Raw genomic sequence first — 25,654 nt, forward strand, 5'->3', positions numbered from 1 at the left:
AAACAAGTATTTGCTGAAACACCCACTAATATTCACACTAATGAATGTCTCAACCACCTGAAAGGCCAGAGCTCACAGGAGTCATACACCTAGCAGATACAACATTTTAATAGTTACCCCATAGCACCAGCTGAGTATTTGGAAAACACAAAGCACCACTTCCATTCAGACCAAAACTAGATCAAAAGTTGTCATATCCTTTTCCTGTAATGTAACAAGTAATCAAGTATCCACTCAACACATGCAAGTAGTTAGGAAGGCAGTTCAAACAATTCCATACATGTACTGGAGTCTACACTCCATACATTCTGGGAAAACTTACGCTTAGCGAGATGCTTGCTTTGGAAGCTACGGTACTGTGTAGACATTTCTTAATCTTCACATAAAGAACTTAATTATCAGAGTGCGCTATGGTAGATACTGCATTGATGGTGTTTCTGCTAACTCAGCTGTTTCAAGTGATTAGCAAATAGTAGTTGGGAATCAGAAGTGGAGTCAATTCTCTCCAGTCTGATTCTTGTGAAAGACAGATGCTGCTTATGTTGTTTTGATCTACTGAGTTATACCTTCTTATATATTTTGAGACCTAGAATTACAGAATCTTACATTGTTTTAATCTCATCTGATAAAGTCTATGGGGAGGAAACAAGACACAAGGAAGGATTTTTCTTGTTCTGCTTCTCCCCACAGTAGAGAACACAAGGTTATTAAACAAATGCTAGAGTGATGTCTGGCCTCGTGGAAGTCTATGGTAATTTAAGGGATCTTAGTAGCGCCAGGATTTCACACTTCATTTTTCTTCCAAGACTGCCACCTCAAATATACAAACCGTTCCCTTTGCTAGCACAACTGTATTTATTCAGCATGTATCCTTTATAAAAGGAGGAGACTGGCTGTTTACTTTCATACTCTGATGAAGTTCAATGTCTAGTGGTTAAAAATTCAAGAAAACTTGAAGAAAGGTGATGAATCCCAAAAGGAAGTCCAACCCAGTATTTTAAACATGTGTGTCCTGTGTCCCATATGGTTTAGTTATACCCTAGTGTTTTATACAAAATAATAAATTCCTTACAAATAGATTAATTAACAATCAATATTTCATTTTTAAGCCAGCTTTCCTTTTTTCTTGGGTGGACCTTTGTAACCTTTGGCCTTTCTTCGCAAGTTTCTCCGATCTACAATGGGTACCTCAATTTCTGCTTCCTCAGAGCTGCTGTCAGCAGCCCGCTCTGCCACTGTCTGCGTGTACTGATCCATCTGCTCAGCAGACTCTTCTGAGTGTTCTTCCAACTGGTTCTTCTGTACTTCCTGTCCAGAAGGCTGCTGAAAAGAAACACCCTCGAGTTCAGCCACTATCAAAGAGCTCTGACTCAGAGCAACAGGGGCCTCCTGTGAGTTGTGCCCTGCTTCCTCATTTTGATCTTCCACTGAGGAAGCTGTTTTGGGCAATACATTTTCAGAAACAGATTCTTCTGCTGCTTCAATTACCGTAGAGTTGGGCAGGCCATTGTCAGAGGGTTCTTCCTTGGGTGCTGAAGCAGCTGCATTTTCAGTGGATGACGACTTCTTTTCAGATTCTTGGTGGTGTTCTTCAGTGCCCTCCTTCTCTACCGATGTGCTTTCTTCAGTCAGCACTTCTGAATCATTTGCATTTAAAACCTGCAGGGGGAGGGGAAGGGTGCCAAAACAATCAAAGGGGCAATTAATTGAAGATACAAGAGGCTGAACAACTACTGCCCCTAGCTAGCAACCTCAAAGGCTATTTTGGCATTCAACATGACTACATGCACAGCCAACAAACCAGTCCTCTCCTCCTTTTTGCACAAGACTATTTTGTGAACTGCATTTGATATCCAGAGTTGCTCTCCTATTTTCAAATTCAAATTATTCAATGGATTATTCAGGTGCAGTAAAAACATTCTGAAATTAATCCCAGGGGAAAAAATAAAGGTGTTTTATTTTAGACAGATACAATTATCATTTTGCTATCATATAACAAAAAACAGTAAAATCTGTGTTCTAGAAGGGTATTTTACCATTAATTAATTGCTTGTACACTTCACCAGGGCAGAATTACTAGACAAAGTAAGGACGTGGCTTTTCACTCATATCCAACTAATATTTTAGTGAGAAATAGCTGTTTCATTACTGCCAAGGCAAACTGGAGCAATGTATCTTTCTTTTCGGTATCATACTTATATGCCCCACTTCTGCATATTAAAACAGAAACATTAGTATATTCTGTTTATGGATCATCTGGCCTAATAATTGCTTCTCCCAAGGATTTCATATGATGGTAGGGGCTACTTTCTATCTGTTACTTAACAAAAGAAAAAACAGCAAGGTATGTACACTCTGAAGGAAAGACGACTTAACATTTTGTTTCAATTCTCTCACCTCTGATACAGTGTCTTCTGAAGGTTTTGCTGGAGACTCAAGGATTAATGGAACAAACAGTGTTAAGGGTTCTTCTTGACTCTCAGACTGCAATTTTGATTCACCACCTAGAACTTCATTTGCTGTTTCCTCTTCAGCCATAAGTGAGGTCTTACCAATTTCTTCTGTTACCTCACCATTAAGAGGTTCAGATGGAGTTTCCTAAAAATCACATTTCTAAGTGAAGATTATGTCCAACTATTGTTCCCAAACACTAGTGGGTGTATCTGTGATCTAAATTTGCAGTTTAATCTGAGAAGCAGCTAGCTCAGGTACCTAGAAATTACTAAGAAGGTATAGCTTAGCGTAGAGTAGCTATCCAGCTACTTAACCAGCATATTATCTTGGTGTTGTCACCTGCACTAAGTTTCTGACCATGGTTTACACTGTTAGGAGCCAAGCCGAGTAGTTTTTATGCATCTCACAAGCATACATGCTGCAGTCCTTCCCTGAAACCATACGTTAACAAACCCAACATAGTGTAAGATCCACTTTCTCACCAATCAGTAAGAACATAAAACTCTGGAGGTATCGCTAGGCACAGAGGGTACTCCCAGATTTTAATTCAAGCTGGTAACAAGTATTTGTAGATAAAAGTTGGTTTTAAAAATCAAAGCAGGCAAGCTTTAAGGGGAGAAATAAAAAGTCAACAGTAGTCACTGAAGCATACCAGCTATTAGCTTCTTCAAAGAATTTTTTTTTTTTTTAAATTAGAGATACTGGATCAGATCTTGACCCTACTTCAGTTCTCCACAATATTTGAGTAGGACAAATCAATTAAGAAAGTTAGGTTGATAGACAAGCTAGAAATTCACTGAAGATCCTATGAACTCTATCATTCAAAATAAGTAAAGGAATATTCCCTGATATTAATTCTGTACTAGCTTTAGCTTCTCAGATATACTTCTCAACAAAGCATCGGTACAAAAATCAAAGTTAGTCACATGGATCAAGGCAGCAAGGACCATACTTAACAAACTGTAGTTGTATTCCAAACTTCTTATCTGCTATTGCTATCACATCCAGCTCACCTCCTTCTCACTCAGTTTCTCAGGGGGTGATGCATGTAACTCCATTTCTGATACCGATTGGTCCTCATTTTCAACAATCATTTCCTCATCATTCTCAACAGCATTCTCCTCAGGTTCTTCTACTAAGTCTTCAGAGCTTTCAAATGTGTGGGCAGGAAGTTCCAGCCTGCAGCAGGTATTAAGATATATCCTTTAAGTCTTTTAGGTTAATACATAATTTTGGTGATCTCAGCAACAGGAAAATTCTTTCACGACCAATTTTAAACTGCTCTATCACATACTTGCCATAGGAAATATGAATCCAGAAAACTAAATACATCTAAAACCAGCTAACTCCTAATTAGGAAAAATACATTAACTAAACAAAATTGCTGTGACAATTATAAAATGAAGACATCTATCCCACTTCTATTTTATGTGAATAAGAGTCAGAAATGTGTTTAAGTTTGTTATTTTAAATTTAGAAAGCAGTAATCAATTACATATTTGGAAGCCACAAAGGGGTGAGAAAGGAAGCAACTTCTCCCAGCCTCACTGAAGAAACAGTTTAAAATTATGGAGCTATATAAGCAAATATGCTTGTATATTCATTGAATATACATATATTACAAAGACCATGACTGGAAAAGAATTCAAGGTGATAAACACATCAAGGCTGAAGAAGATTCAATCAGCTAGAGATTAAATTAGCAAAAAGCTAAAGATGAAGCTCTGATGCACCTGATTGATAGGTAGTAACACCATCTCAAACATTCAGTTCTCATTTTTGAGATGATAAAACTTAGATGTACTGGAAGTATTATATACAAGCAAAGAAAAAAGTACACACAATAGATTTGCAGGAGGCTGCTTCACAATCTCATAATAAAGGCAGTATTGGAGGGTTTTATCCCAGGTGCCAGTCTTGAGATGAAGACAATCCAGAGGAGAAAGTCCCTAATAGAAGACCCTGCTGCATTTGCTAATGTGCATGGAACGGAAGAACCAAGCTGATATCCTGCCCTGTTTCCATCAGGATTTACTGTAGCTCTGCTCATGAGCACCATGTTACACATCTTGTTCAGAGGAGTAGTAGCACCTTGTTGACTCCACCTTGCAAGGCCCAAAATACTGATGTTCAAGAACAGGCTAGTCCTCTCACATACCAACTAGCCAATTAGTAGTAACAGCAAAGAATTTCTCAACCTGTGGCAGAGTCAAACCATGCCATTTGGCCTATTCTGAACCAGCTTAGGGCAGCACACTGACAGTGCAGGACAGCAATTCTGTATCTCTGTAGTTCCACAGAGCGATTTAAACGCAAAAATTGGGCTGTAGGTAGCTGAAGAACTCAGCCTCACAGGAAAAAAAAACAAAAACAAAAAATAATTTTATCTGTTTAAAGAAAGCTAATGGAACAAGTTTGAGGGATTTCCTAGAAAATAATGTAATCTTCAGTTCCCAAAAAGAGGGTTTGTGGTTTTTTGTTTGTTTGTTGGGGGTGAGGGTTATTTTGGGTTTGTTTGTTTGTTTGTTTGTTTAAGAGAATGAGACACAGAGAGAAGCAGTGTGTGTCTATGAGTGTACATATACTCACACACAGGAAAGGGGAGGAAGGAGCTATTTATTTATTTATTTTAAATAGGCACAGCTCTGCTTTCTGGATGGAAGCCAGTGCAAATTAGTACTTCAGGCACTGTCTTGTATGAACTGTTAGAACACAAGCGGTACAATTCTTCACATCCTCACTTGACAGTTATTACACAGGATAACATTCTTTAAACTGGAGATGACTTTTTTTTTTTTAAAAGGAAGTAAGTTTGGATATGATGGTTTTAAATCAGAATTTGTCTAAACAAAGGGTTTTACTTTGAAAACGGGTGGCTCCCTGTAACTCTTTTGTTATTAAGTGACAAGCAGTAACCAGCTCCCAAACTAGTCAGGCTTTATTTTACTGCAATATGCCACCATAACAAGAGGTCAGGAAGGGACCTCTCTCCGAAGATCACACATAGTATTTGTGGATACATGTCCAGTTATATTATTGCAAGAAACTATGCTGTATGAATACAGATGTTTTTACCTTAATGCAGACTCAGTTATAACAGAACACATCCCCTTGTACATACACCCTCAGTCCTCACTGTTTTCTTATTGTTATTTCCAATATCTACTGAGCTTTCAGAGACACCAGACATTTTGGTGCAATCACTCTTCAGGTGATGTCTCAATTTCCTTTCTCACACCTGGCTTTATTTTCAGTAATTTTAAAATCAAGCACTCAGAGTAGGAAAAAAGGAGAATAAATACCAATTACAACACTGGGAGACAGTTTGTGACTGCCCAAGCAACAAAATAAGAAATAATCAATGAAATACGGGCTCCTTTACCTGCTTTCTGACACATGAAGAACATTTTCCTCATTTCCTTGGGAAGTTTCAGGTTCAGATTCCTGACTATTTTTTCCTATCCTGGGACGTTTTAAATGACTGCTTCGTGTCCGAATAGAAACAGGAGTTATGTCAGGGTCTTAGGAAAAAAACAAAATAAATGCAAGTGAACAAATGCAGTCTGTAAGATCTGCACATATTCCCCCCCACCAAGTTTCATTAAAGCAACTGAGTGCAAGTAAAACATTTCAGTGTGGTACTTATTTTCTGAACATACATGCATAGTCTCTTTACCAAGACTCATACCAATTTTATCTGAAGACCTCAAAATGTTTATGAGTTGAGCCTCAGCACCTTAGAGGAAGGCATGTTTTTTTATACACTTTGCAGATGAATACGCTAAGCTTGAAAGCAGTAAAAGAGCCTGCTAGTCTACTAATCCACAGTAATCACAATACTGATAATCAAGGTTATTTTTACCTTCAGATGTGCTTGCATGGACATCTATTGATTCTTTACCTTTTTGAGAGTCAGCCTGTGAAGCAAAAGCAAGGCTAATGTTATTCCAAAAACTTCTGAACTGATTGAAATACCTTCATCTCCCTACCTGTGGTTGCATCTTTCTAAAGCACTATTTCACAGTAATGATCCTATGGAAGAACAGCTATAACCATTCTTAATTTAAGATACTTATATATAGGTATATTATCTCTCAACAGATTAAATATTTTTTATCATCTTTACTACAAGCATGAATATTTTTTCTGCATTTTACTTCTGGCCTCAACATAGAAGATAAGACTTGAAAGTAACCTGATGTTATAAACAACACTACCAAGTTTTTTCCTAACCATTCAGTTTATAACAGGTGTCCACAGAATTAAGTGCTAAAAGTCTTTTTTTTTCTTTTTTTCCTTTTTTTCCTTTTTTTTCCTTTTTGTATAAACCCAAGGGACTGTACTACAGTAGTTGACAAAATTTATCAGGACAGTTTTATTTTTATACTTGTATTCTATTTTGTAGTCTGTTGTGGTTTAACTTGGCAGGCAGATAAACACCACACAGCTGCTCACTCACCCCCCACCTCCCCAGTGGGATGGGGGAGAGAATCGGGAAAAAAAAAAAAGTAAAATTTGTGGGTTGAGATAAAGACAGTTTAATAGGACAGAAAAGGAAAGGAAAATATTAATAATAATAATAATAATAATGATAAAAGAATTAGAATATACAAAACAAGTGATGCACAATGCAATTGCTCACCACCCACCAACCGATGCCCAGCCAGTTCCTGAGCAGCGGCCCCCGGCCAGCTTTCCCCCTAGTTTATATACTGAGCATGACATCATATGGTATGGAATATCCCTTTGGCCAGTTTGGGTCAGCTGTCCTGGCTGTGTGTCCTCCCAGCTTCTTGTGCCCCCCAGCCATATCAACCCCCGTTGATATGGCATATAGCAACCATTGTAGTGATGACATACAGTATTATATAGCAATTAACATTATACAATTCAAATCATTGGCTCTTCTCACCCAGAATCAAATCCCCTTGAGGCACACATCGGACTTCCCCGTCCTTCCGCATTATCCACCAAGTGCACCCAGGTCCTTGAGCAAAAGCAATCCCACGAATGGGTTTGCCTTTGCCTGAGGCAGGAGTAACCCAAACTGTTTTTCCTAGCATATTTTTTATGTGCACTACAGGGACCTTATCCCCTTCTACAGAATGTAAACGTTCTGAATGGGCAGGGCCAGCTCGATTGACAGATCCTCTAGTGTTGACTAACCAGGTGGCTTTTGCTAAATGTCCCACCCCCCATTGTTCTCAGTATAGTCTTTAACAGTCCATTGTATCACTCGATTTTCCCAGAGGCTGGTGCATGATAGGAGATGTGATATACCCACTCAATGCCATGCTCTTTGGCCCAGGTGTCTATGAGATTGTTCCGGAAATGAGTCCCATTGTCTGACTCAATTCTTTCTGGGGTACCGTGTCGCCATAAGATTTGCTTTTCAAGGCCCAGGATAGTGTTCCGGGCAGTGGCATGGGGCACGGGATATGTTTCCAGCCAGCCGGTGGTTGCTTCCACCATTGTAAGCACATGGCGCTTGCATTGGCGGGTTTGTGGGAGTGTGATATAGTCAATCTGCCAAGCCTCCCCATATTTATATTTCAGCCATCGTCCTCCATACCAAAGAGGCTTTAACCGCTTGGCTTGCTTAATTGCAGCGCATGTTTCACATTCATGGATGACCTGTGCGATAGTGTCCATGGTCAGGTCCACCCCTCGATCACGAGCCCATCTATATGTTGCATCTCTTCCTTGATGGCCTGAGGTGTCATGGGCCCACCGAGCCAGAAATAATTCACCCTTATGCTGCCAATCCAGATCCACCTGAGCCACTTCAATCCTAGCAGCCTTGTCTACCTGTTGGTTGCTTTGATGTTCTTCAGTGGCCCGACTCTTAGGTATGTGGGCATCTACATGATGTACTTTCACAACCAGGTTCTCTAGCCGGGCAGCAATATCTTGCCACAATGCAGCAGCCCAGATGGGTTTACCTCTGTGTTGCCAGTTACTCCGCTTCCATTGCTGCAACCACCCCCACAGAGCATTTCCCACCATCCATGAGTCAGTACAGAGATAGAGCACCGGCCATTTTTCTCGTTCAGCAATGTCTAAAGCCAGCTGGATAGCTTTCACCTCTGCAAATTGACTCGATTCACCTTCTCCTTCCACAGTTTCTGCGACCTGTCATATAGGACTCCATACAGCAGCCTTCCACCTCCGATGCTTTCCCACAGTACGACAGCACCCATCGGTGAATAGGGCATATTGCCTCTCATGTTCTGGCAGTTTATTATACAGTGGGGCCTCTTCAGCACACGTCACCTCGTCCTCTGGCGGCGATATTCCAAAATCTTTGCCTTCTGGCCAGTCCGTGATCACTTCCAGAATTTCTGGGCGACTGGGGTTTCCTATTCGACTTTGTTGTGTGATCAGTGCAACCCACTCCATGTAGCATCAGTTGCATGATGTGTAGAAGGGACCTTCCCTTTGAACATCCAGCCCAGCACCGGCAGTCGGGGTGCTAATAGGAGCTGTGTTTCACTACCAACCACTTCTGAGGCAGCTCAAACTCCTTCATATGATGCCAATATCTCCTTTTCAGTTGGAGTATATAGCAAGCCTCGGATCCACTGTATCTTCAACTCCAAAACCCTAAGGGTCAACCTTGAGTCTCCCCTGCTGCTTTCTGCCAGAGACTCCAGGTAGGGCCATTCTCCCCGGCTGCGATACAAAGGACATTTTTAACATCTGGTCCTGCCCGGACTGGCCCAAGGGCTACTGCATGAACTATCTCCCATTTAATCTGTTCAAAGGCTTGTTGTTGCTCAGGGCCCCATTTGAAATCATTCTTCTTCCGGGTCACTTGATAGAGAGGGCTTACAATCAGACTATAATTTGGAATATGCATTCTCCAAAAACCCATAATGCTTAAGAAAGCTCCTTTTTATTAGTCGGTGGAGACATAGCTGCTATTTTGTTGATCACATCCATTGGGATCTGACGACATCCATCTTGCCATTTTATTCCTAAAAACTGAATCTCCTGTGCAGGTCCCTTCACCTTACTCTGTTTTATGGCAAAACCAGCTTTCAGAAGGATTTGGATTATTTTCTCCCCTTTCTCAAAAACTTCTTCTGCTGTGTTGCCCCATACGATGATGTCATCAATGTATTGCAGGTGTTCTGGAGCTTCACCCTGTTCCAGAGCATTCTGGATTAGTCCATGGCAAATGGTGGGGCTGTGTTTCCACCCCTGGGGCAGTCGATTCCAGGTGTACTGGACGCCCCTCCAAGTGAAAACAAACTGTGGCCGGCACTCTGCTGCCAAAGGGATTGAGAAAAATGCATTAGCAATATCAATTGTGGCATACCACTCGGCTGCCTTTGACTCCAGTTCATATTGAAGTTCTAGCATGTCTGGCACAGCAGCACTCAGGGGCGGTGTGACTTCATTCAGGCCACGATAGTCTACTGGTAGTCTCCACTCTCCATTAGGCTTTTGCACTGGCCAAATGGGGCTGTTAAAGGGTGAGCGAGTCCTGCTGATCACTCCTTGGCTCTCCAGTCGACGAATCAGCTTATGGATGGGAATCAGGGAGTCTCGGTTGGTGCGATATTGCCGCCGGTGCACCGTTGTGGTAGCGATTGGCACCTGTTGTTCTTCGACCCTCAGCAACCCCACAACTGAAGGGTCCTCAAAGAGTCCAGGCAAGGTGGACAACTGTTCAATTTCCTCTGTCTCCAAGGCGGCTATACCAAAGGCCCACCAGTACCCTTTTGGGTCCTTAAAATACCCTCTCCTGAGATAATCTATGCCAAGAATGCATGGGGCCTCTGGGCCAGTCACAATGGGGTGTTTCTGCCACTCATTCCCAGTTAGGCTTATTTCAGCCTCCAATACAGTTAGCTGTTGGGATCCCCCTGTCACCCCAGAAATACAAATAGGTTCTACCCCTTTATAGCTTGATGGCATTAGAGTACACTGTGCACCGGTGTCCACCAGAGCCTTATACTCCTGTGGGTCTGATGTGCCAGGCCATCGGATCCACACAGTCCAGTAAACCCGGTTGTCCCTTTCCTCCACCTGGCTGGAGGCAGGGCCCCTCTAGTCCCGGTTATAGGATTCTCCACTCACTTCTTGTAAATACGAATCAGAAGTCCCTTCATTAAGATCAGGAGTAAGATCAGCCCTTCCACTCTGTCTGGAGAACTGCCCACTGGAGACTGTAGCAGCAATTTTCCTGGAAGAACCCTCATTTGTGGTTGTTTTTCCTTGCAATTCACGTACCCGTGCATCTAGGACCGAGGTAGGTTTTCTATCCCACTTCATCATATCCTCTCCGTGGTCACACAGGTAAAACCACAGGGTGGCCCGTGGTGAGTACCTTATATCTCCTCTCTGTTGCCCAGAGGAATACGTGCTCCTAATAGCTGAGGTATTGGTCCGTACAGGTGGGGAGTAGGATCTATCATCTTTGAGTTGCTGGACCAGTTTCTCCACAGCCGAGATGAGGGAGGAAGAGAGACTTTCTTCGTATTGCCTGAGTCGGCAAGCCAATTCATCCACTGTTGGTCCCTCTTCGTCTTTCCAGTCCATTACTGCCAATGAGTTGGCATAGGATGATGGTGCACTCCTTACAAACTTCTGCCACATGGGTCACGTGCACCTGACTTCATCTGGATCTTTGGATAACTGCTTGTTGTCCAGGTCATCATAAATCACCTCCAGCACAGCTAATTCCCTCAGGTACTGGATACCTTTCTCCATGGTGGTCCACTTGCCTGGTTGACATACATACAACATCTTCCTTGAAGGGATACCTTTCCTTCATGCTTGACAGGAGTCACCTCCAGAGGCTGAGGGCTTGTGTCCCTTTTCCAATCACTTTGTCAATGTCTCCTTCCCTAGAAAGGGATCCCAGCTGTTTGGCTTCCCTACCCTCTAATTCCAGGCTACTGGTCCCATTATCCCAGCATCGGAGCAACCAGGTGATAATGTGCTCGCCTGGACGACGGCTGAAGTCTTTTCGCATATCTCGCAGCTCACTCAGGGATAGGGATCGGGTGGTTACCGCCTCATTTATGAGTTCTTCCTCTTCCTCCTCCCCAAGCAGCAGCCGCCTCTCTTCCTCCTCCTCTTCTTGTGATGGCCCTGCTTCAGAGGGGTCTGCCTCGTCCACTTCTTCCTCCTGCTCCCTCCTAGAAGAATCTCTTTCATCCCTTACTAAATGAGCTGACTTCCACTTCCAATATTTCTTCTTGTGTATAGGGGCGACTGATACCGGCACGGAATGCTTCTCTGGTTCAGCCGGGGTTGGAGTAGCCGCAGTGCCTGTCGCGGGGGTTGGAGTAGGCGCAGTGCCTGTCCTTTTGTTGTCAGATCCAGAGACCTTCTCTTCCCCTTGAGGGTCCTGAATAGTGTTGAACAGGGCTCGGTAGGCATGGGCCAGGCCCCAGCACATTGCAGTGATTTGTGTCTCCCGGGAATTGTCGGGGTGACAGCATACTTTTTCCAAATATTTTACTAGTTTTTCAGGATTCTGCACTTGTTCAAGGGTGAAGTTCCAAAACACTGGAGGTGACCACTGTCCTAGGCACTTGCCCATACTGTCCCACACACCCTGCCACTCATAACTCTCCAGCCTTGGGGCAGATCTCTGGGTGGTATTCTTAAATAGTTGTTTAACCCTAAACAAGACCTGAAACACATTCAGGAGACATAGCAATAGGAACATGCTGGTTTGAACATTCCAAGGATATTCAAAATTCTCAAGAGCTATTGTAATTAGCATGGAGGAAAAGGGGAAGATGGGGGAAGGTATCTCCCCCATAGATTGGCTCTCCGAGGAGAAAAGGTAAAAGGTGTAATTATTAATAGTTTCCGAGAGATGGTTCCCAAAGTACGGAGATGACGGCAATGCTGAGTACAAATACCAGATTAGTTTCACAACCAGCAATTTTATCATATCATAAGCCAGTGTTACAAATTACAACAAAATTATAACCTTAACCCAGCCCCCAGAGGTGATAAACAGCACAACAGGGAACATATACAGCAAGTAAGGTGTTACATAACACAACTCTGAGAACAAGCACAACAACTCTGAGAGCAAATAAGTCAACACTGACCAGCGACTATTAAACTAATATAATGAATGCTTATAACAAATTTGTTTTAACAAGCTCTGGTCAGATCTGTTGTTATCTCAACCCTTCAAGCCCCATGTTGGGCGCCAAAAAGGACTGTCGTGGTTTAACCCAGCAGGCAGCTAAACACCACACAGCCACCCGCTCACCCCCCACCTCCCCAGTGGGATGGGGGAGAGAATCGGGAAAAAAAAAAGTAAAATTTGTGGGTTGAGATAAAGACAGTTTAATAGGACAGAAAAGGAAAGGAAAATAGTAATAATAATGATAAAAGAATTAGAATATACAAAACAAGTGATGCACAATGCAATTGCTCACCACCCGCCAACCGATGCCCAGCCAGTTCCCGAGCAGCGGCCCCCGGCCAGCTTTCCCCCTAGTTTATATACTGAGCATGACATCACATGGTATGGAATATCCCTTTGGCCAGTTGGGGTCAGCTGTCCTGGCTGTTTGTCCTCCCAGCTTCTTGTGCCCCCCAGCCTATTCGCTGGTGGGGTGGTGTGAGAAGCTAAAAAGTCCTTGACTAGTGTAAATGCTGCTTAGCAACAACTAAAACATCAGTGTGTTATCAACATTATTCTCATCCTAAATCCAAAACACAGCACTATACCAGCTGCTAGGAAGAAAATTAACTCTATCCCAGCCGAAATCAGGACATAGTCTTATTTTTTTGTGGCATGCAATAAAATATGGCAACCCATGGGTTATCTTAAAAAAAAAAAAAAAAAAAAGAGAGATCAGACAAGAAAAGAAAACAGAACTTAGTGATTCAGCAGTAATGCAGGTTACATGCACAGTCAGCACAAGAGGCTGCTTATGTCAGAGCTCCCTCTCCCTAGAGCTCTTTTGCCTCTTGTTCTTCCCTACCACTACATTATTTCCATTTTTTCTGCAAGTTAGCTGAGGACTCATTGGTCAAGCACTTGACACTCTGAAGTGGGTGCAAGCTATACACATTAAAATAAAAGCATGCACATCGCTCTTTCTTAGCTGCTGTAAGTAATCTAGAACTGGCAATAACCAGCATCCAGGTGTTCTGCCACCTTTTCAGCCTCACTTCCAGTACTACCCAAGAAGGCCAGAAACAAGTGGCCATATCTACATTCTGGTGCTTGAAATAGTTTCAAGTAAGCTTTAAATACATAAGAATTTGTAGGCTAATGAGAAATCATTCTAGCATCAAAACACACAAAAATAGGGAGCACTAAGTGAAAGGTGAAAATGTAATTTGGGGAATGTTTTTTTCTGGTTTGGGGGACGGTGAGGTGTTTTATTTTGTTTAGTGGTCCAACAATTTTCAAAGCGTTGCAGAACTTGTTACAGATAGTGCAGGTGCCAAGAAGAGAGCTGCTAGCAATTCTACCAAGCTACGAGGAGTTGGAGCACTTTGGTATCTATCATCTTCCTCTTCTGGAAGAAGGCAAGAGACAGGGCTTGAGTTCTTAACTCACAGCCACAAAAATCATAAGAACTACTAATATCCCTCTGCTATTTTCTCCAAGTATATCCATGTAGCTCTACAACCAAAACATGCATTTTTGGGATCGTTTTGCTGATATTATCATTATTGGAATCTGAATCTAGAACTCAGTGATGATGCTCAAGACAACGTTACAAATTAAAGATAACTAAGAGTTGTTGCTTCTGATCATTTAGAGACTAAAAACATCACTACTTTGCTGTCAGTTTTGCTTTGGGAAATGCTAATTTTCTCAACTGAGAAAAGGGACATTTGATTTACATTTGAAATCTAAAGTTTAGATATGAAGAGCTGAGAGTACCAATTCAACCATTATTTCCTGTTTTTAATTAAAGCATTGACTTCTATGAGAGCATGGTCATGTCAATGCTACAGACAGTCCTGAAGCACACAAATCCATCCTCACTGTATTTGGAGCTACAAGTTTTTCTCAAGCACATTCTGTGTGGCCTCAGAACACAAATGAGATGATAGAGGAACAGCTTCATAATATTTTAAGACACAAATATATTCATGACCACATATCCATATGTAGCTGAAATCTGGTTGAGATTTCAAATATGTACAAAGAAAGCTGCAGTCCTCCTGTGCGGTCAATGTATAACTCTGAATGCAAACTAAACACTTTCCATTGTATTGAACTGTGATGTGAATGTGCACTTCTATAAACACTTTTCCTCCTTCTCTCCACTCTTACAATGACTCTACTGTTCAACAACCTTTCTAGACAGTTTAATCTCAGAGCCAGTTGAAAAACTCTCCTTCTCTAAGCTGCTAGCAAACAGCTCAAATTACTAGACCCTGACAGGTGTGACAGACCCCTCTACATTCATGGGACACCACCACCACCCCCACCCACCCCCCCAAAAAAAAGTGTATTTTTAACCCCAGCTTAGTCATCAGTGTTACATCAGTGGGAAGCATAACAACCACCCAAAAAGTAACAAAAGCATTTGTCTTTTATATATAGTGCAGACTTGAGCCAATTCAATTATAATGAGATGGACAAAAAGCATTTCTTATATTTTATGGTTTTTTAGTAACAAAGCAATCAAAAAAAGAGGTATCACTTTCTGGTGATACATCTGATAGAACCATGGGTTCTGTCAGACTGGCTGCCACTTAGACAAAGTGAAGAGATACGAAAAATACAAGCTCTCTGCATAACCCAGGACTGTTCTTTGAGAAATTGAAATAGAAATATCAAGCAAGCATAACATACAGTTGATCAAACATACTAATCTGCTGAAAACCTACATTTTTTATTTTCAGAAATGTATTCTTTTGTAGAAATTAAAAATATTTACTGAATATAAAGAACAGGTAATTAAAGTCAGAAGAATAGGACAAGATACGTTATATGATTATAGAAAACTCTTAAAAGCTCTCAAGCCTTTTAAATATATGGAAAACAGTCTGTGTACCTACACTTAGCTGTGTTTCTAGCTCAGTCTTTTGTCCACTTGCTTCAGATTCTGCTGCAGAGTGTCGAAAATAATCCTCTGCTTGGAAACTTGTATTTTCTTTCTGAGAGACCTCTGCTGTTAAGATTTAAAAGAGGAAACAGGGAAAAGGAAAATTATAGTACCTTTATATAACAATTAACCATTCCAAATAGGATCTCACTGATCTCAGGACAAATAAAAATCTTTCTGCTAGTTTCCGTGGGCAATGTTCACGGAAGTCACTGTTGAACAAACACTCTACAGTACAACTTTTACAAAGTGTCAGAAAACAAAACAAAGCATCCATACCTGCAATTTTGAGCTTTTCCCTTTGCAATACAGTGGTAATAGGTGTTCTCTGGAACCAATGATGTCCTGCTCCCTCCACTTCCCACAAAAGGTCATGATTCCCAGGGTACTTCTCAAAATAGTGCTTACAAGCTGAACAAACATAAGAAAAAACACACTACTATATATACTATATACTCGTCTGTACCTCAGTTTTAAAGTTTATCTGAAATCAAATTCGTTTGCAATCTTCCATCATAACATAATGAAATAAACATAATATTGCTTTACCCTACCTAGTCATCCTTCTCAATAAATCCTTTCTTCAGGTTTAAGCACTTTCCATTATTATCTTAAACTGCAAACAAAGATAGATGGGATTTTTTTTCTTCTTCTCTAAGCACCCACTTTGGAGTTTTACAACTTCACTGGTCACTGTCCCTGCCAATATCACAAGACCCAACCAGGATGGAAGGGCTCTTAGACGGAGGATGTAGTCAAGTGATTTTTGTCACCTCATGTTATTATAGGCACTTGTGAAAAGCACTCTTTGGGAACACAAACACGTTGCCATTGCATGGTTTATCATTCACTCACTGTTCACTTTTGGAATATTTTCTTCTCTGCTGTCCCTCCACCTCTTTCCTCTCAACACACATATTAAACATCCACGTGGAGAGGAATGTTTTGACATTATTCTGTAGTAGCTACCAGGAAAACTACCATTTTTCACCTGATTCACTACTGATGCATAATCTCAGTGGACAAGATCCCTGCCGTATCATTCCTTGGCCAGGGAAATGGATTAGTCATTAAATTCTGCTCAAGACAGTTTGCTGGTTGAAGCCTAACAAACCAGGTCTAGACAGATCCAAGAGCAGACAGTGGTCCTTGGAAAAGCAGAAAATTTCCAGTGCCTAATTAAGAAGGCCAGATGAAAATGTTAATAGAAGGAAGCCTGACAGATGGCCCGAGAGTAGGCCTTGAGAAACTGGACAAAGGAAAAGCTTCTTGCCTGAACACAGTCCCAAGCAACATCGTTTCCAAAATGTGTGTCATTTCCTAGCTGACATAACCCTCTTGGGTTGTTAATGGAAGAGCCATAAGTGTTTTCCTTGTACATTAGAACTGTGCTTTCTTATACCCAAGTTAAAACATAGCCTAGTATGTCCGCCTGACCAGAAGTTCTGAGAAAGCATGAATTAAATAACCTTGTGAGGCTTAGGAGTGAGCATGAAAAAGGTGCTACAAAGAAGATATACGTTAGGAGATCATACACAAAAACACCTCAGCCCACTCTGGAGGCGAGGGGAATATAGCAGTAAACTGCACAGTAGCAGAAAGCCAACAGAGATCCAATAATCTAACCTCACACAGAGGATTAAAATCTAATCAGGAAATACTTCACCATCTTCAACAAATCAGGATTTTTAACCTTCACTGAAGAGCAGGACATTTAATACAAAAACTGAGGATGCAGCCACAAACATGGAGCTTGAACAACAGCACTCATTTGGACACGTAAAGAAAGCACAAAGAAGATCAGAAGAATAAATCAAAGAGCTTGCCTATGTACATGAAGGATGACAGTGGGTATCGTAGGCCAAGAGTGTCTTCAGTAAAGGAATCCACAAAGTCTTCCAACATGATTAGCCCAAAGTCTTTCCCACGATGTTTCTTTCTTACAAACATTGTGTCTAGCACTGGCAGCTGATAACTCTGAGTAAGAGAAGAGCTACAAATACTTCCTGAAATAATAGGGGGGGAATCCATCAGTACTTCAGCATTGACATGTTGCCACATGGATTTTAGCATATTCAAATAAAGACCTTTATAATTTATAAAAATTATATCAAACTATATAATAAGTCATATAAATATATAAAGTTATATTAAAGTTATAAAAATAAATAATTGCTATCAGACATTTATTGGCTCTTTGGGCAGGCTTCATAATGTTGCCAAGATATATCATAGATTAATACGTTAGAAAGAGTCTGCTAAAGCAGTCCAGTAGTACCAGAAAAGAATAGCAGAGATAGAGAGGAAAGGGTCACTTTGAAATCTCACTATACAATTCCATAGGAAAACCATACTAAAAATGAAGCTGAAAAAGGGAGGAGGGAAAAGGAGACAATAAAATTCTTGAATTGCACTTTTATGTAGATTATATAACTCCTCAGGACAAATATGAAGACTACAATTCAGCTCTTGTTTAAGGACTGAAACAATAATTCCAATTTTTTAAATGAAACCACAAAAAAATCCTAGGATGCTTTACATTTAAATTCTCCCATAAATAATACATTATCCATAATTAAATGAAGATGAAACAGACTGTCACAACACATATGTACTTCAGCATCAGAGGATTCAAAGGGTAGCTATGGACTCAGTGGTGACAAAGTGATGCCATATAATGGCACTAAGATAGCATGTCAACTATCCAATCCATTTTCAGGCCCTCATTTTGCCAGTCAGTGTGAATAATGTAAAAAAAAAAAAAAAAATAAAATAAATAGCCCTTTCCTCTAATGAGGCCAAAGAGAAGCATACAGTCGTCTATACAACATATTTTGTCTTCACAACCTTGTACTTTTGAGACCAATGATCATACTTATCTTCATTTATCAAACAAGGAAAATGTGGGCAGAGAGGTTACATTACTTGGGTACCCTTTGGGATACCAATCAAGCTCCACCACTCTTTCCTATCCATCTGTATCCAGAGCTGTCTTTCTCCACGTGGGCTACTCATTTGGAGAATACATCACACAATCAAACATGGGTGAAATATTGATAATGCCTTCAGCGTTTGCTAACTCAGGACAAGTAAATGGGAGAGCATCATGAAAACTATAACAAATGAGCATGAGTATAGCAAAACTTCAGTGCCACATAAACAAGCGGCCCCATTCTAGACTAAAAATAGAACCACTACTCTAATTTCCAGCTTTATAAGGCCACAACAAAAACCACTGCAATGCAAATACTACTTTGTGACCACCATGCTATAGCATTTTTTTACATTAAAAATAATACTGAGAATTATACAAATTATGCAATGCATCATTTCTTTAAAAAAAAAAAAATTCCACAAAAAGATAACAAAGACAATCAGAACAAATTAGCTGGTTGCTTTCCTATCTTGATTGCCAGACCAGAATAGGTCAGTGATCCAGACAGTTTACTACTGTATTTTTAACAGTTTGCAAAGGCATATATGTATGTCAGATGGGGGAAGTCTCCAGCAAGCCTCCAGTACCATCATTAATCCTGAATTCATTAACCCCCCTCTAGAGATAAAACAAAAATGCCAGATTGTTTCTTCTTGATCCAAAAGTTGATATTCTACAAAGTGCTATCAACGTGCTAAACAGCCTACTCAAATACCAAATTTTATTCAGCAAAAATTGAAAAACACAATTAAGTCCAAAATAACTAAAGGGAAATTATAATGTTTTAGAAAAACAAGAGAAAATCTGTACCATTAATGACATAAACCTGCTAGCTAAACTGTAATCTTTGAGGGAATGCATGTGTGGAAGGAAAGGGAATCTCTTTTTCTTACCACCAAGTATAGCTGAATCTTGTGCCAGTGAGCAAAGTTTCTATGTTGTAATGCTATAAAATGTTTAAGTGATAATGACATCTGATTCTACAATCATTTCAGATAAACAGGATCTCTGCATTCTGGAGCTAGGTCAAAAAAAAAAAAAAACCCAAAACCAAAAACCAAGCATAGCCCAATCTAACAGTAAACAATTGTTCTACAGAAAAAAAAAAAAAGAAAAAAAAAAGCTTTCAGGTATACCTCATTTCTACAATTTTAAATCTATTTTGTAGAATATGAAGAAATCTAAAAACTTTCTTAGATTACTGAAGGACATAAGCATTTAAGCCAGAAATTTTAACTGCAATCTGACTTCTTATGAATTCAAGAAAACTAGGCCTGCAAGGCTTGTAAAGTCTACTAAACAATATTCTTCAAATAAGCTCCCTATCTCCCCCCTTCTACGCCCCTCAAATCCCACAATACACAAGGGTTTTACCTGTAGGTTTAACAGAATAGAACCCAATAGCCTCTCCTTTTTTCCACATGATCTTAGCATAGTCGTTGCTACCGTGACAGAGAAATGGGACCTCATTTCTTTCTATTTCTTGTTTCCGATAGATAATTCGATTCAGAACATAGAGAACCACCCTCTCTCCAACAGACTTCACCTAAGGAAACACAGAAAAACATTTTAGAAGAGTGGCCAGTTTAGTTGATACTCGCACATCAGGGACCTTATTTTTCAAAGTCGCCAGCTAACACAGCTGCAGACGGAGTCAAGAGAAGCTGTAAGTGCTAAAGCAGGATGAAGCTCTGGGGTTTGTTTGAGGCCTAGGAGATGCTCTGAAGCCATAGCAATAGGTTAAGTATAAAGCACTACCATAGACAGAGGATATTTCACGACTTCAATGTCACTCCCAATCCAATAGGTAAAAGCTGAGAGAAGTGCTGGGAGTGGGGTAGTGGGGGGAATGTTTTGATTTTAACTCAGAACTATTTTTAGATTTAAGAAACATTCACCACATACAATAGCAGTATGCCAGCCTCAGATTTCCCAGGCTAGCAGGTAACTGGAGTCCTACAAAGAAGAAATGATGAGCCTCACAGGGTAGCAGGACTTGGCACACTCAATCACTGCTGACAGACTGGCAAGACAACAGGACATGATGCAGTGGAAGAACTAGTTACAACAGTTTCTGTGGCATGAAACAAGGAATTCAATATTCTTTTCTCTGTTCTGCAGGGTTCCTTTTACATATGAAATTTAAGTTCACCACTATCCTACCCACTGTGAAGGAAGAATGGAGAAACCATGTTCCCTTCTCAATGCCCAAAGTCTCAGCTACCCTACCTGTAAAAGGTTCAGCTTTCCTGATTTACTCACCATCCTACCATTATGAAGCACATGGAAAACAAGGCTACATGCCAAATTCTCTAGAGTAAATTTAAATACAAAAATCAAAGATGAGTGCCCAGATATGAATTACACTCCTAGAAAAAAAACAGGTTTCCAGTTTTGGAAGAAACCAAAACTCCATACTACATAGGTGTCAGTAATGGTAACACAGCTCAATGATGAGCAATAAAGCAGATACTTTCCCAAGTATCCCAAAGCAACTTACTTTCCCAAACCTCATGTATCATCACCACTGCAGGCCACCAGCTCCAACTTGCCTCTATCAAACAGGTTTCTTTCAATATTTTTAGCTTACTAGTCTCCTGATAAGACCGATAGGTACTGCTATGATAGAATGCACCACTCTACTAAGATATTTCAATACAATCAGACATACTATGTTCTAAATAGTAAGGAAAAAACTCTTCTTAACATCATTAACATCTAAAGAGCTTGCATATGAAGCTACTGTACAAGAGTCCCTCTTTCTCTAGACACTATCTTCACAACCCTTCCCCCTAGTACCTATTTCCTCTATTCCCATTGACCTTGCTTTTGACATGAGACAGCTAATTCATTTCTGAATGAAATGAAAACATATAACATACACACCAGCTATTTGCCATTACTTGCCATTATCTTGAAGGATAAGAATAATTGCTAGGTGAATGTTGGAGCACTTTACCTGCTGAAGTCCCTCTCTAGACGAGACAGATGTTCTCACAATGTCATCAATTGACCACCACTGGTCAGCAAGATACAGGGCTACAGCTTGAAAGAAACAAGGGGAAACAAAAAGTTAGTGATTCTTACCATTCCAAAAAGAAACATATTCATTAAAACTGCTAAACAATTAGGAATAACACTGTAGTAACCAAGTTAAGCATCTTCTAGTTGGCACTATATTAATGCAGCTCTTACTACCTTAGCACAACATATGTAGTGCTATACAACACCCCTCCCCATATGCAACGCTGTATTGGGTTTGCGTGACAAGGTTTTGGTAGCAGGGGGGTTACAGAGGTGGCTTCTGTGAGAAGATGCTAGAAGCTTCCCCTATGTCCAATAGAGCAAGTGCCAGTCGGCTCCAAGATGGACCTGCCGCTGGCCAAAGCTGAGCCAATCAGCGACGGTGGTAAAGCCTCTGTGATAACATACTTGAGAAAGGGAAAAAAAACCTGCACAACAGCAGCTGGGAGAGAGATGAGTGAGAAAATGTGAGAGAAACAACTCTGCAGACACCAAGGTCAGGGAAGAAGGAGGGGGAGGAGGTGCTCCAGGCGCCGGAGCAGAGATTCCCCTGCAGCCCCTGGTGAAGACCATGGTGAGGCAGGTTGTCCCCCTGCAGCCCATGGAGGTCCACATTGGAGCAGATATCCACCTGCAGCCCATGGAGGACCCCATGCTGGAGCAGGTGGATGCACCTGAAGGAGGCTGTGACCCCGTGGAGAGCCCGCACTGGATCAGGCTCCTGGCAGGACCTGTGGACCCGTGAAGAGAGGAGCCCATGCTGGAGCAGGTTTGCTGGCAGGACTTGTGATCCCGTGGGGGACCCACACTGGAGCAGTCCATTCCTGAAGGACTGCACCCTGTGGAAAGGACCCACGCTGGAGCAGTTTGTGAAGAACTGTAGCCCATGGGAAGGACTCATGTTGGAGAAGTTCATGGAGGACTGTCTCCTGTGGGAGGGACCCCACGCTGAAGCAGGGGAAGAGTGTGAGGAGGAAGGAGTGGCAGAGACAATGTGTGATGAACTGACCGCAACCCCCGTTCCCCGTTCCTCTGCGCTGCTCGGGGGGAGGAGGTAGAGAAATCGGGAGTAACGTTAAGCCTGGGAAGAAGGGAGGGGTGGGGGGAAGGTGTTTTAAGATTTGGTTTTATTTCTCATTATCCTACTCTGATTTAATTGGTAATAAATTAAATTAATTTCCCCAAGTCGAGTCTGTTTTTTGTCCGTGACGGTAATTGCTGAGTGATCTCCCTGTCCTTATCTTGACCCACAAGCCTTTCATCATATTTTTCTCCCCCTGTCCAGTTGAGGAGGGGGAGTGATAGAGCGGCTTGGTGGGCACCTGGCGGCCAGCCAAGGTCAACCCACCACAAACGCTCCCTGGTCCAAAACTTTTTTGAAAACTGAGAACAATAAAACCAAATGCAGATTTTGTGCAGTATGACATACAGGAACTGTGTCACTGTGCTCTAACACCTCCTTCCACTAAAAACTGGGTCTGCCAAGAAGAGTCTCATTCATACATGTATTTTAGTTTTGGGTTGTTAATGGATATTGATATTGAAACTGTGCAAGTTTTAGGGAGTCAGATGAATGTAAAAAGACTGATGGCCATGTGATTAGCAATCAGGAAGAGTTTGATCCATGGGTATTTGTGGCAAACTTAGCAATCATATACACGGCATTATGTGGAAAGAGAAGGAAACATGAAAGACTGGAAAGGAAGGGAGACAGAGAGGAAAAAAAAACCCCAAAAAAAGTGAGATGTCACCTTGGCCAGAGCTATGTTAGGACCTGAAGGTAAAGACAAATTTACACTTGATGCTGATCAATCACTGCTAATAAAGAGCATCTAAATTCATGGGCAAATAAATAGATTCTATGAATGCTCAATAAATTCCTTTTGGAGAGGTGAGGTGTACATAAAGCGATCAAGAGACACATGTTGTACTTGGATTCAGATGAGCACCATGTTATTTTGCTATATATCTTCTGAATTCAGTGGGTCCAGTTCTACTCTGATTAGCGAGCAATGTTTTATCACTTATGTATATGAATCCACAACAATAAGAACAGTATGAGAACAGTGAACAACAAATACAAAAGTGGCAAAGTTATGAGCTACACTAGCACGGAATGAGCAAGGGCCTGGTTACATGTATTTGTCACAGAAAAAGAAACAGCAACACACACAGAGATTAGAATCTTAAAATGAAACCTGTGAGCGAGTCCTCTGGTGCAAACAAAGCAAGAACTTTGTGTGTCTGCTCTCCACCAAAAAGAGGAACGAAGCCTACAGTTGACAAGCTAATAGGAATCTGAAACAAGAATGTACAATACTTCAATAGACTCTTGCTAATACAACATTAGTAAAATATACAGAGAATGTTTAGCAGGGTAAGCAAGATGAATGTTGGAAACCGAGTGCTTAACAGTTAACTGTAAAAGACAAGTATCAGACCTTGGCCCTTACTTTAGATGTTTTCTTCCTAAAGACAGACTACATTATAGAGAGCTCTGACTCTCAAACTTTGGCAGATTTAGCTACAGCAATTTATACTGTTACAGCTCTCTGCTGTCGGCAGTTTGCATTTATGTGCACAACTGAAGGTGTGCAAAGAGCCAGCAGCATGTTCACTTCAACTGCCCCAGCTACGCAAGCTGTCAAAACTGACAGAAGAATGAGGCAGGCAATCAGGCACAGAAACAAACTGGCACAGCAAAATTGCTGTTTGTTAACATGAGCCCTAACATGCCAAGCTGGGAAGGTTGGATTCAAAAGGGTTTTCTTCCCTTAAATTGCACACATTTTAGAAATTCCAAATTTGTCTGCTTGACTTTCCCTCAGGAACAACATGAGAAGGGTCAAATCAATCCACCTTTCAGGAGTTGAGGACCTTTGTGAAAATGCATTTTGATATTTAAATTTGCACATTTTCAATATTTAATTAATGCATAAAAACTAGACAGGCATTAATGGTGTGGTAAATAGACTTGCTTACCCAATTTAAGAAGATTATGATATGCTATGCCACAATGATGTTAATACAGACAAATATTTATGTATACAGCACCTGCAGAAATGCAGGAAAGTACTCAAGACTCTTTCTGCCAAGGAATCTGCAGCACTGACCTTTTATTCCCACAGAGAATCCTCTCAGCTCACTTATTTTTCATTAAAGTTACACACCATTGCTTTTATTGGTACTAGTTCTATTAGAAATGCTCATCTAGACAGATCCAACATTGACTAACTTATCACTCAAGGGATAAGTGTTTAAAACATGAAGTGTCACAGCCAGCCTCTACTACAACTCCCAACAACAGCAGGGAATATTTCAGATATAAAGAAAAGAACCACTTCTAAAATTAGTGAAACTTGCTGATCAAGAATTGAACCCAACCATGAAGATCACTGAAGGACTGAGATACAAAGAGAGCCAGTTAACTTCAGTAAATCATGAACCCCTTAGTTATGATGATAGATTTTTGTGACTATGTGAGTTAGTGTTTTTAGAGAAGAGTTTGACTCATCAGTTGAGATTTTAAGGGGTTTTTTTAAAATTACTTAATGCATACAGATCCATTGCCTAGAAGCAGCAAATAGTCACTGACGCCCAAATTTAAACCCAATTACAGAATGAAAAAAAAAGTAGAGCTTAACACACAAACAGGAATTTGGAAAATATAAAAGCTTTGCTAAAATAATGATGTAATTCAATAGTTATGGACCGGATATTTTAAATATTTTAAATCTACAACTATATCAAGAAAACTGGGACTACGGTATTTGCTAGTTCTTACTTTGCCGTGGTCTGGCAGGGACAAGAATTCAGGACAATTTGGATCCCCACACCGAAGGTCAGACAAGTAGTCCTCTGCAGAGTTCTCCAAGTCCTCATGACTGTAGCTGTTCAACATATCCACAGGGAATGACATCATCTTGAGAAATAAGCGACATTATTACTGCAGGAAGTTTGAGAGATGATGCACAGTTTATCACATATTCCTACTAAACATATAACTAAGACTGTTGAACACCCCCCTCTGCTGCTCTCTAGAGCCCTCTATGTCCAAGCCAGAAAGGAGAAATGCTCCAGGCATTTAATTAGGATGGTGCCTATTAACACTCAGTCTGTAAAATGATACATGAACCCAATCTGTGTTTATAAGCAGAAAAGGAAGGGTTTAGCCCATAGATCCCCC

The 25,654-nt window shown here is 40.9% G+C and overlaps 1 protein-coding gene across 1 annotated transcript; it reads right to left on the reverse strand.

Annotated features, from left to right (window-relative positions):
• Positions 1 to 1,020: 1,020 nt before the first annotated feature.
• Positions 1,021 to 25,387, reverse strand: LOC127029291 (soluble lamin-associated protein of 75 kDa-like). The gene is made up of 13 exons (XM_050914857.1): positions 25,253 to 25,387; positions 23,667 to 23,766; positions 21,404 to 21,489; positions 19,819 to 19,990; positions 17,336 to 17,515; positions 15,789 to 15,920; positions 15,463 to 15,575; positions 6,317 to 6,371; positions 5,837 to 5,975; positions 3,468 to 3,633; positions 2,398 to 2,598; positions 2,308 to 2,310; positions 1,021 to 1,659 (listed from the first exon to the last, which is right to left on the reverse strand). The coding sequence occupies exons 1-13, from the start codon at positions 25,385 to 25,387 to the stop codon at positions 1,105 to 1,107; spliced, it is 2,037 nt and encodes a 678-aa protein (XP_050770814.1). The 3' UTR covers positions 1,021 to 1,104.
• Positions 25,388 to 25,654: the final 267 nt, after the last annotated feature.

The sequence above is a fragment of the Gymnogyps californianus genome, unplaced genomic scaffold (genome assembly GCF_018139145.2).
Source record: "Gymnogyps californianus isolate 813 unplaced genomic scaffold, ASM1813914v2 HiC_scaffold_97, whole genome shotgun sequence".
In the NCBI taxonomy this organism is placed as follows: domain Eukaryota; kingdom Metazoa; phylum Chordata; class Aves; order Accipitriformes; family Cathartidae; genus Gymnogyps; species Gymnogyps californianus.

Coding starts and splice junctions, on each gene's coding strand:
- LOC127029291 (XM_050914857.1), bottom strand. CDS start 25,387: ATGTCATTCCCTGTGGATATGTTGAACAGCTACAGTCATGAGGACTTG. Junction 19,991..21,403: donor CTAGAGAGGGACTTCAGCAG/GTAAAGTGCTCC, acceptor GTGTTTCCTTAG/GTGAAGTCTGTTGGAGAGAG. Junction 15,576..15,788: donor GGAAAAGCTCAAAATTGCAG/GTATGGATGCTT, acceptor AAATCTTAACAG/CAGAGGTCTCTCAGAAAGAA.